This window comes from Microchirus variegatus (assembly GCF_963457635.1).
Source record: "Microchirus variegatus genome assembly, chromosome: 18".
In the NCBI taxonomy this organism is placed as follows: Eukaryota; Metazoa; Chordata; class Actinopteri; order Pleuronectiformes; family Soleidae; genus Microchirus; species Microchirus variegatus.
Window position 1 is genome coordinate 3,701,638 of NC_139819.1, and position 12,620 is coordinate 3,714,257.

Genomic DNA, 12,620 nt, shown 5'->3' on the forward strand with positions numbered 1-12,620 from the left:
TTAGGAATCTCTGTTTTTCACACCATCTTACAACCCCCCCCCCCCCACCACCCCAAAGTCTCATCAAGCAAAGACCACAGAAATCCTGAAGTAGGCCCTTCTCTGGAAAGAAAAACAAAGTCCCAATTCACGGCACACAAAGGGTCCAGGTTCACCCCACTCTCCACTTACCCGAAGTACACGATAAAGCGGGCAGTCTCCACCCTGCAGGGAAGCAGTGGGAGGGAGAAGGAGACGCCGTTCTCATCATAACTGAGACTAATGAATGAACCGATAACCAAAACTGCCTCCGCAAGCACCAAGCATCAAGCGGCAGCTCCGTAAACTTCACTGGACCAAAACACGTTTCAAAAGCTGGCTCTAAAAACATTATACGAGAGTTCGCTCACGTTAAAAAGAGCTAGTTTTTAGGGCTGGGCGATATGGCCTAAAAATAAAATCCCCGATTTATTTAATAAAAAATTGATTTTCGATTTAAATTGTTTTTTTGTGTGTTTTTTTTAAATACTAAAGACAAAATAATTATTCATATGATGTACTATGTGTGAATGCATGATGTTTTACACACACACACACAGTGTTTCAGTGTCAGTTAATTAAAATATTTTAAATACGTCCTCCATGACAGTTTTTTTTTTTTTTTCAAATTCCATTTTATTTTTTTCCAAATTCCATTTTATTTTTCTCCAAATTCCATTTTATTTTTTTCAAAATTCCATTTTATTTTTTTCAAAATTCCATTTAATTTTTTTCAAAATTCCATTTTATTTTTTTCAAAATTCCATTTTATTTTTTTCAAAATTCTGTTAAAAACATTTAGAATTCTGTTTTTTCTGTTTTATTCATTTTTTTATTCTGTTTTTTTACCTTTTATATTTACTTTACCACCATAGAGTGTGTGCTTTTTGTGTCAGTGAATAAAATGTCCATTGAAATGCAACTTTCTTTCTTGAATCCACTGACTCTCAATTCTAAATTGTTCAATTGTTTTCATTTCAGTTAAATCATAATTAAGTAAATGCCAGTGAATCTTAAAACAAAGCCATGCAATGCTGGTCACATTTAAAAGTGAGTAAAAAAAGTGCGCCGTAGTAAGAGGAGAGAAAATAATCTATATATTTTTATTTTTAAAATCGTCCGGAACAAAAAACCTAGAATTAATCGATAAAACCGATAAAATCGATATATCGCCCAGGCCTGCTATTTTTTTAGCGAGTTTAAATATCCCTACCTATCCAGAGTGAGCAGCAAGGTCTCGTTGACTTCTGGGACGTCGTCGGCCACGACGGTGAGGTTGATGGAGGCGTCGCTCTGTCCGGAGAGGAAGACGAGGGAGCCGCTGAAAGGCTGCAGGTCGTCGGCCGTTACGTCGTCGCGGTTGGCGCCGACGGACTGGAGACTCCAGAACACTTCGGCCTGACCGTCTGTGCCGTCGCGTCGCAGAGCGAGGCTCACCTGGAGGAAGAGAATACATCTCTTTTTAAGCGCACACACACACAAAAACAAAAAGTTTCTGCCCACACCAAACTCCATAGAGAACAACAACGATTTTACATCTGTGCACACAGGAGCTGTTGACCTACTGCTGCCTACATCACTAAGTTTAAATGTGTTATCTTGTGACTTTTGGTGTTTAAAAGCATTTGTTCTGGTTCACCTAAGTGACATGAATGACCAAATATGGTCGTAAGGTAAAAAAGTGAGCCGACTTTCTTCTCAAAAACAAAAAGTACCTCGGAATGACTTGAAATTTACCATGATAATAGCCATTATCATCCTGAACAAGGATCCGTTGAAAATGTTCGTATATCTCTTAAGGAATAATTTTTATGAATTTTTGAAAATCAGGAAATAATCCATTTGCCCTGATGCACTTTGACAGTGAGCTGACTTTCTTCTCAAAAACAAAAAGTATCTCGGAATGACTTGAAATTTACCATGATAATAGTCGTTATCATCCTGAACAAGGATCCATTGAAAATATTCGCATATCTCTTAAGGAATAATTTTAATGAATTTTTGAAAATTAGAACATGATCCATTTGCCCTGATAGACTTTGACAGTGAGCTGACTTTCTTCACAAAAACAAAAAGTATCTCGGAATGACTTGAAATTTACCGTCATAATAGTCGGCATCGCCCTGAACAAGGATCTGTTGAAATTGTTAGCATATCTCTTAAGAAATCATTTTAATGAATTTTTGAAAATCAGGAAATTATCCATTTGCCCTGATGCACTTTGACAGTGAGCTGACTTTCTTCTCAAAAACAAAAAGTATCTCCGAATGACTTGAAATTTACCGTCATAATAGTCGGCATCACCCTGAACATGGATCTGTTGAAATTGTTAGCATATCTCTTAAGGAATCATTTTTAATGAATTTTTGAAAATCAGGAAATAATCCATTTGCCCTGATACACTTTGACAGTGAGCTGACTTTCTTCTCAAAAACAAAAAGTATCTCGGAATGACTTGAAATTTACCATGATGATAGTCGTGATCGCCCTGAACAAGGATCTGTTGAAAATATTTGCATATCTCTTAAGGAATAATTTTAATGAATTTTTGAAAATCAGGACATGATCCATTTGCTCTGATACACTTTGACAGTGAGCTGACTTTCTTCTCAAAAACAAAAATTCTATCGGAATGACTTTAAATTTACCATGATAATAGTCGATGTTGCCCTGAACAGGGATCCGTTGAAAATGTTAGCATATCTCTTAAAGAATAATTTAAATACATTTTTGAAAATCAGGACATGATCCATTTGTTGCACAATACTGTTTCACCACCCCAGGTGCCACGCTGCAGTGTTGGCTATCTTCCCTGTCAGATGTGGGCTTTTTCAGCGCCATTTGGAAAGCAAATAATTAAAACATTAAAAATACACAATTAGAAATAAAATAATTGACATTTTGTCTGGTTAAAAAGGATAAGGAAGCATGCAAACTGTATTATGTATGTAGATCATATATGTAAAACTGAAATGACAAAAAAACATGCTTTCCAATTACACTGTAACATGTTTAGACCCCCCTAAAATTTTGCATTTGAGGCTTTCAGGGGGTCTTGAATAATAATCACGAGGGTCTAACCCCCCCCCAGAATTTTCTCAATGGGCTTTGGTGCAGGATGGTGAGCAGTTTAGAAACTTTGAAAAGGTTGTTTTACAATGAGATAAAGTGGTTCTTGATAAATTGTTCCCATTTACTTTTTTTTTTTAAGGTTATTTCTGTATCTCACATGTGAAACTAAACTACCACTGTTGTAGTTTAATAACTCACCGTGCTGCTATTGCTATCCTCCGGTTCATAAACCACCACTGTGGCGTCACTGGTGAAACCGATTTCGCCGTTAGCAATGTCAGGTGTGACGGTTAAGGTCAGGTTGAGGGGTCCCCCAAACCTCGGGCTGTTTGAGGGAATTTGGGGGTTGATATCGACGAGTTCCAGCGTGTTCAACTAGAGGGAAGGTAGAAGATGCAACTCAGTTAGAGGAATAAAACAGGGACGAGGCAAATACAGAACACATTCAGTCAAATAATAAAGTGCATTCCTGTGTTGTTGGAGGGCATTTGACACAAACTGGGTTAATGAAAGACTATGAAGTCAACCTTTTATGTACGTCATGGACAATAAGTGTGTACTGTAGTGATGATTATGGTTTTTAAATCATGTGAAGACTTTGCTTTTCGCTTGTTTTGCTGTAAGAGCCAGGTGATGATGTTGAGTTTGGAGAGCTGTGGAACTCCCTGTAGCAACACTGGAGTGCCAGTGTCAAACCGTTCACACATGCAAATGAGCCACTTAAACTTTGAATGGCACCAATTTGGCCAAGAAGTGGAAACACGGACAAACGGAAAGAGCGCAGTTATGGAAACGTACAGGCCTCGTCCGAACGGAAACACAACTTTCCCCAAAAAGGTATTTTTTTTCCGTGAAGCGTGCACAAACTCCAAACAAAGAAGATGGAGACACCGAATGGCTATGACATCATTGTTTCCTAAAGTTGGTATAAAAGAGGTCCTAAAATCGAGCCTTGCGGGACACCAACAGAGCAATCAACAAATGGTGGAGTTTTTCTACTCCAAAAACAGTATTACAGAGCTACCAAAACACCGGTTCCATGTGCAAATTCTTACCTGTATTAAGAAATGCGCTCCGTTCTGCAGAAAGGCATCGTTCCTGATCGGCAGCGTGACGGCGACCGTCCGCCGGAGCCCGAACGCCACGTTAACAGATCTGCTGACGTTCAGAACCTGGTCCCGGGCCAGCGCTGGGTCTATCGGCCCTGCGGGAATGTAAAGGGCGGCGAGGGTCATGGACACGTCGCCCAGGGTTCCGCCGTCGCGGAGGAAGTTGAGCGAGAGGAAGCGGCCGTTGGGCTGGCTCTGGATGCTCTGCTCTTTCGCCGGGTCGAAGCGAAACAGGCCGTAGACGTCGTCGCTGTCCTGGATGTAGAAAACCATCTGAGGAAAGAGTGAAAGGGAGAGCGTTACACTATGGAATATGGATATGTAGGTCAGTGTTTCCCCAAACTTTTTGTATGTTTTAAAGATATTTTTTGGGAAGGATATGCAGAAAAGGGCGGGTGGAATCGAACCCAGATCACTGCAAATCCGGGTTTTTGAACCATCCAGCGCCCCAGGAGCTACTTTTAAAGTTGACAAACTAGTGCTACCCATATCGCATATCGGGTAAAAAACTTTAAGACTTTTACTTAAGTAACATTATAAAAAGTGACTTTTCCCTTTATACAAGACTGAATGTTTGCGCCAACAGGTCGCAACGGAGTGACGTTATTTCCGAATCAGACTGTCATGACCTTGGCGTACCATTTTTACTCTAGTACCCCAAGGAAAAGGTGCCAAAAAATGGAACTGTATGAGGCTGTTTATTTTGGGAGTATTCCTAATGTAAACACAAACAAATACGTACAGTACTTTATCAAGCTGAACTGTTCCGCACGATGGAAACACGGCTAAAGTCTTCTGAGTGACGTACAGTCCTCTAAACCCAGGATATTTTACTTATTGGAGCGACAGCCGTCATTTACTTTGCATGACTTTGACGCGTCTCCTGTTTTTGCGTTTCCACGACTGCATTTCAGCTCACGAGAAGATGAAGAAGAAAGAAGAGGTGAAAAAAACAGCGAGACAGAGAGAGAGAGAGAGAGAGAGAGAGAGAGAGGAAAGAAAACAAGTGAAGCTGAAAGTAGTAAAACAGAGCCCCGGGCTAACTTTAGCGAGGCATCCTCTTTAATTAACTCAGCTAAGACTGCACCAGTGTGTGTGTTTTTTTCTTTTTTTCATGAGAATTCATCTCCCTAAAACATACACTTGTCTGATGTCTCATTTGCAAAACAGCTGATTTACAGCTCCGCATGTGTGTGTGTGTGATTACGTACATATCGTTTACAACATTAATGGCAATTAATAATGATTAAGTAGACAGTTTGTGTGTGTGTTTTTTTTTTTTTTTCTTCTTCCTTGAGGGAGTTTCTGCACAGATGGCTGACAGACCCCGACACAGTCTCACAACCTGACGCGTTTGGTCTGGTGTGTGTGTGTGTGTGTGTGTGTGTGTGTGTGTGTGTGTGTGTGTGTGTGTTTGCGTGTGACCAAAGCGGCGGCTCGTAAGCATCTCATCTCCTGCACCGGGCATAAACAAGTCTCAGATCTGACCGCTGCTTTCACACATGGACAAGAGGGCTTGGACAAAGATGGAAGCAATAAAAAAAAAAAATGTGTCACCGCTGCACCCACTTTTTCTAAAAAAAAACAACACACACACACACACACACACACACAGAGACAGACAGACAGACACCACACACGGCGTACGCCTGCTGTTGCTGCTTTGTTTTGATTCCGCCACATTAAGGGAACACCCACGGAGCAAAGTGTCACATTAAGAGGTTCGAGTTTTGCACAACGAGCCAAGTTTGCCACCGTACCTAACAGCAGGTCACACACACACACACACACACACACACACATGTGCTCGACACATGCACAACATCTGGAGGAGGAAAAAAAATTCCCCCAACAAGTGCAGCCTTTTGTCTTCTCGCTGTCAAAAAAAACCACCCGTTAAATAAATGGATGGATGGATAAATAAATAGCGAGTGACTGACTGACTGACCTCGGTGGGTTCGTCGATCTCCGCGTTCCCAGTCACAGTGTGAGGCAGGAGTTTGAGGAGGAAGGCCTCGGCCTCCTCCGGTCGATCGTCTGCCACGATGTCCAGCGGAATCACGGCGGTCACCTGACCGGCAGCGAACATCACCGTCCCCGACGCGGGACTCAGGTCGTCGGACACCGCGGACGGATCGCTGGAGTTTCTGCTGATGGACCAGTTGGCGGAAACGGCGCCGTAGCTCCCTCCGTTTCTTACGATGACGATGCCGTCGAACCTGGGGGAACGACAACGTCAGATATGACTTATTTAGTGTTAACTTAGTAGCCATTTTTCCATGTTTTCATCAATAAAAAGACAGTTCACCTGCGTGTCAGGTCTTCATCGATGGCGATCGGCTGAATGACGGCGCTGCCGCTGATCGACAGCACGCCGTGAGGCTTGTCGTTGGGCTCGATGGTCACGAGCACGGCGTTGGGCGACGCCAGCACGGCGTCTCCCCTGACGGTGTCTTCCAGCAGGATCACGTGGAAGGATTCCGCGATCTCTGGCACGACGTCGTCGCTGATGTTGAACAGCAGGCTGGCGGCGTAGACGCGCGGCGGGAACGTGACGGTCCTGACCGGCTGCAGGTCCGCGAAATCCAGAGCTGGCGTGGCGCTGCCCTGTCCTTCGCCGCTCAACACCACGTAGTCCACGGACACCTGGGGGCGGTAGAGTCGGGACGTTAAACTGATACGATTAGAGTCGAGCTCTCGGTCAGTTGAGGAAGTTCTTGTAGATGAGGAGGTTTAGAGTATTATTAATTTAGTTTGTAAAACCTTAGAACCTCACAGTGGAGTCTTATTTAACTTCAAGACTTCACCATTTGTCGATTGTTCTGTTGGTGTCACACAAGGCTCGATTTTAGGACCTCTTTTATGATCAACGCCCTGCCAAAACTTGAACGTACGCTGATGACACAGTCGTCTTTATGCATGAGGGCCAAATTCGTGACTGGCTCTCAGTCTTGTCTGATCCTGACTTCCTGACAGTCATGTAAGATAGTGAAAAATCCTAACCTATATGTTACACACTGTACCTTTAACAGTCATTCTAAACAAACAAAGCTTAATAAATGACTGGATTTATTCAAATAAAAACAGGAAAGGAACCTCTGAGTCAACAGAGCCGACAAGTGGTCCGTCTTCAGTCAGTCGTCCTCTGGTCACGTTGAGGACGACGACGCCTGCCGACTCGGTGACCGCCACGATGGCGTGAGAGAAGCGCAGCGGGCTGTCGTTGCGGCGGATTCTCAGCTGGACGGTGCTGGCGTTGGGCCTGAGGAGGGCGCCACCTGCCACATCAGTTAGCCTGACGGAAAAGACCTCATCGTCCTCTGGAAGCTGGTCAGTAGAGAAAGAAAAGAACTGCTTCAAAACTCTAGAATATAAAGCTTTAGAGGAACATAGTTTGCAACATGTCAAAAATGGGTGATCCAACTTGATGGACCTCTAACTACATATGTGAGGAGCCTGTTCAGTACCTGGTCATCCCGGATGAGGAGACTGAATTGCACGACAGCTTGTCCCACTGGGATGGTGATGTTCCCTCTGTCTGGACTGAGATCCTCAATTGCCGGGTTTGGACCTTCAGAGATCTGAACCAGAAGAAGAGTCACAAGCTTCATTAAGACATTAAGAGATGCTGTTTTTTATTCATGTTAGAATAAAAAGACCGTCACCATTCTGTCTTTTGAGCTCAAACGCAGACCAATGTCCACCTATGACTTACCTCTTTCACAGAACTGCAAACTGATTATTAATATTACTCGACATAAACAAATGAATCATCAACCACTGAAGCTGCAAACAATACACATAGGTGACTGTTCTCTCACCTCATAATTCACAGTCACAGTCCCGTATGTTCCCTTCTCTCTAATGAGGGTTAAAGGCACGACATGGTTCCTTCCTCTGGGTTCATCGACTACAATCTCCTCAGTCTGAAGTTAATGACAGGAGACAAGGAGAACGTTTAGAACCAGGAAAACAAATGAGTCGACTGAGAACAAAGCATCACTTAAAGGTGCATTATGTAATAAATCTAAAGCAACTGGCCATAAAATCCTCCTAATATGTCACAGAGACTCAGGAATAATGTTCATATAACAAACTGAACTCACCAACAACAACAGTACAGACAAAATATTTGCATTAAAAAAAATCTTTTGCAGACTGCAAATCATGTTTATGTTTTGGCATGTGTCGCCACCTACCGCCGTCTACCAATCATTGCAGTCAGTCGAGTCTCAGCTGCCGAGCAACCATGGGTTGCCAGTTAACTAAACCTAAAAGGCCTCAGTATTTTGAAATTGAGTGTAGTAGCAGTTTTTGGCCACATTCTTACATATGGCGCCTTTAAGAAAGACTGTAATAACAAACCAAAGCACCCAAAATGACCCTTAGTACAGAAGAGGATGAGGGTAAAAAGTCTGAATTCTGGCTTTTATTATGTTTCCTACTTACTTACACTTAAATGGAGACAGTTGCACAAAGAAGCGGTTGTTTCTTACTGAATTGAAGGCAATTATTCCAAAGGCGTTGTCATTGGACAGGATGGTAATAGTTGCCTTGTTCGGTGTCCCCACTGTCACGCCGTTAGACGAACTCTGAGGAGAGAGCAGAGGTGGAACGGTGAGATAAAACCAAACGACGCTCACAGTAGAGTACAGTAGAGGATCTAAACACGACTTATCCTCCCCCCTCTCGCTCATGAGAAGAACCAGAGCAGCAGCCGACAGCCGTCTTTTGTTCACCGACTACACTTTGTCCCAGTGTCCCCGCTGTGAGACCCAGGTGAGACGGCACAAAGGCAGGAAGTTGCTGGTCTGAGCTCAGCTGATACGTCAGGTTAGCTCACAGCGGGGACACCTCTTCACGACGCTGCGCGCTGTGCTCCGTGAGCCGGCACTAAGACCCCGACAAACCTCAGTGTGTTTAAAAAAGAGAAACAATCACGCAGAGACTTCACCAAAGGCTTACGCCGAGTTTAAAACAAAACAAAAAAAAGGAACCACAACCTGTGATCTGTGAAAGGAGGCTTTTTCCTCTTTCTGAACCCCATTAAAGAGAAAAGACCACAGACGTTGTTGCTCCAGGGTTTCCATCAGTGAGCTTATCGATGTTTTCACAGGCCAGGCTTCCGTCAAAAACGTCCCCGAAATCTCTTAACGACATTCTGGAACCAAATCAGCTGATTTAGTCGCGTGAAAAGCGTTTTATTTTATTTTCGTGCTACACTGAGTCCACACAGAAACAGAAATGTCTTTTTCGTCGTAAATTTTTAAAATGTTTTTCGTACGCTTTAAATGTCATTAAAAAAGAAACATTAGTTCAATAATATTAGTGAAGTAAAAGTCTTAAAGTATATAAAATGAACTGTACTTACATTTCAAATGCCATTTTCTAATATAAATTGTACTTGAGTTTTAGAAGTAAAAGTATTAAAGAGATTATTATATATATTATAAAGACTACGAAGAAGAATTGGTCCAATTGGGGGACCCTGGGAGATTCTTAATAAATAATTTGTAAACAACTTTGCGTAAAAAGTGTAACTTGAGAGAACATATTGACTCTGGGCATTAAAATTAAACGGCAGAATCTGCAAAATTTTAAATGTGACAAACACAGCTCAATTAACAATTAAATGACGTATCGCATATCAAACTTACGGAACTGCATGCGTGACGCCGTTAACCGCCGTTATTGCGCCCAGCACTAGTAAAAAGTAATGCCTAAAGCCTGACTGCGACTCTGTTTTCGGGCTGGACTATTGACTCTATACTGCTTCCACGTTCCCTGGTGGTATTGGCCCTGCGAGGCAAACACAAGGACGGAAGAAATTAACACAAAGTACGGACGAAAGGCTCCAGACCATCTCCGTCTTCTGCCTTAACGCTGCTGTTAACACAGCTTTCAAAGTGCTACGAGCTGCAGCAGCGGTCGTGTTGAAGCAACGACCAAAACACCAAAACACAGATTACAGCAGGCCACAAATGAACATTTAAATTGTAAAATAATTTAGCTACACCACTGGTCATTTTCACAACTAACAAAGTATTTCCTGTATAAATACGTAACCTGAAAAATAAAGGAGCAAATATAACGGACAGGTGGCTTTTTTATTTTCTCTGACATATTATGATTTAGACCGTTGTAGACGTCTTAAAGTTTGACTGTAAATACTTGTCAATGGAATTTCCCGTCACAGCCGGGGATGCCTGACACCAAAAGTCTGTCTCCGTGGTTTCATATAACCTTTAGCTGCCACGTTTGATTGATGATCTACGGGGAGGAGGGAGGAGGGAGGATGAGGAGGGGGTTGTGTTCACTCTGTCTGCGAGTCTCGTCGTCTCTTAAAAAAAGACAAAGGTCACTGAGGATCACTGATTGTGCATATTTACTAAACAGCAAACCCCGCGACACTGACCCTCCTCCACACCGTTTTTTTTTGATTCGACGCCACATTTTTGGTGACATCTGGTTGAAATACAGCTGCACAGGCCTTTACTTAGCGTGCTACCAGAGCGAAAGATGACCAGATGAGGCCCACTTAGACCACTTCTGTTTACACTGCAGACGAGACAAAGCGTTTGGGTGAAATGCTGCCCTATCAGTTTACCGAAGCACTGTCTGGATTATAAATGTGTCGCGACACAATCGAAGGTGCGTCACGGGTCGAGCGGGAAGAGTTTTGGAGATGGAGATTTAGTCCTGACTGAATCTGTGAGGGAATGTATGTACATGTATGTTGGTATGTACAGTAGGAGCTGTGTAGAGTTACAGTGTGAGACCAGAGCAGGTGCAACTTTCCCCTGAGCTTCAGGAGGATGGGGGTGTTCAGCTGCTTCGGCTGGGGGTGGGGTGGAAAATATGCGTCTTTACGTCATTTTGGTGTTTCCTCACTTCCATAACTTACTCATCTGTACTCAAAGTACACTAAGGAAAAATATTTACGTGCCTATTTACGTGGTCTGTGTATTAAAGCTCACATAGAGTGGTCCTATTGCACATATTCGCGTAATGGAGGTCTACTTATATACATTAACCTGTTTTTATGGTCAAAAACCTCCTAGTTGCTGTAAACGAGCCGATAGAAATCTCTCCTCACTGACGCTCTCCTCAGCCGCGGTGTTTCAGACTGAAATCTCACACCCAGAAGACAGAACTGTGTTGTGATTGGCCAGCCAGCGTAGAGCCTTCCCAACTGTCTCGTGATTGGCCGATACCTGGAAATGACGTAATTAGCGCACACCAGCTCTCGGAAGCGCAGCTCCCCCCTCTGGAACGGTGGATGCACTGCTACTCGTTATCAAAACATTGTTGGCTTGTGAAGCTTGTGAACATTTTTTTCAAAAAATAAAATCTATCCACTGGACACACAAATCCTCTGAGGCTGGAAGTTTGTGTAAAACACTGTGCTCCGCTGTGCAGCCACTCTTCCTCCCTCGCCTGCACTCTCGTATTTCACAGGGACAAGGAGGAGCTACGGTGGAGTTCTGAAGTACTCTGTCTGGCGGGGGGTGTCAACATTCACGGTGAAATGCTCGATATGTCGTAACTCCGCGGGAGGTTTAAATATCGCGTGTTTTATTGCCTATACTTACACTAAGTGGAACCACTAAAACATGACTGAGTCTTGTTTTTTCACATTTTGGGGACTGGTATGGCCCCCTGAGTCCCAAATATAAGTACTAAAATGATAAAAAAGTTGATTTTGCACAATATGGGTCCTTTAACAGTGTTTAAAAATAGCTTCTTCACGACTCCCCGCCACAGTTCCTTTTACAACTTTGACCCAGAGTCTGACCCAGAGTCAGAAGACACGTGAAACACCTCCACAACGGACGATATTCTTCTTCTGCGGTTTAATGTACGCAACCGAATGTGCCCGGACTAGTGCCCGGAGCAGGAGGATCTGCTGTTCAGGAGAATTGCTGTTTACGTAACCAGTCAAGGTTTTTTACAATACAACCCAGCGTTCTCAGCAGTGGTTGAACTGTTTGTTCCGAATCTTCAGGGCTTCATAAACGAGGTAATGGCGCAGATACACACTAAAAAAACAGCATTAATTGGTACTTCGGTTCTACTTCGGTTCTATGGGAGCTTTAAACGAAAAGAGCAGCGCTACAAATAACCAGCGTACCTGTGTACTGCATAGAGACTGATTTTAACAATCGGGAGCCACGTAAACATGACGTCACGCGTGTCTTTTTCTGGTCAGTCGTCATGGAAACACGTCATGCGTTAACATGCCGTTGGCGCCGTTGACCGTCGTCATCGCTTTAGCATGAAACCTGCCTTCCTTTCCTCATAATGGCTGAAAAAATTGTCCAAATGAGCGCACTAGCACCGGTACTTCCACTTTTACTGGAGTACTATTTCACATTAGGTAGCTCAACTTTTACTCAAGTACATGGTTTGTGTACATTATCC

General features: G+C 43.2%; 1 protein-coding gene across 1 annotated transcript in view; it reads right to left on the minus strand.

Moving 5' to 3' along the window:
* adgrv1 (adhesion G protein-coupled receptor V1) overlaps nucleotides 1–12,620 on the minus strand; it is a gene marked incomplete at both ends in the record, with an annotated part of 129,106 nt that overhangs the window by 114,655 nt on the left and 1,831 nt on the right. Inside the window, 9 exons of the mRNA XM_083905111.1 lie at nucleotides 1,232–1,455; nucleotides 3,289–3,465; nucleotides 4,146–4,472; nucleotides 6,148–6,418; nucleotides 6,508–6,845; nucleotides 7,296–7,526; nucleotides 7,667–7,780; nucleotides 8,021–8,125; nucleotides 8,696–8,791. Coding sequence (XP_083761237.1) covers nucleotides 1,232–1,455; nucleotides 3,289–3,465; nucleotides 4,146–4,472; nucleotides 6,148–6,418; nucleotides 6,508–6,845; nucleotides 7,296–7,526; nucleotides 7,667–7,780; nucleotides 8,021–8,125; nucleotides 8,696–8,791 — 1,883 coding nt within the window. The remainder of the gene's footprint in view (nucleotides 1–1,231; nucleotides 1,456–3,288; nucleotides 3,466–4,145; nucleotides 4,473–6,147; nucleotides 6,419–6,507; nucleotides 6,846–7,295; nucleotides 7,527–7,666; nucleotides 7,781–8,020; nucleotides 8,126–8,695; nucleotides 8,792–12,620) is intronic.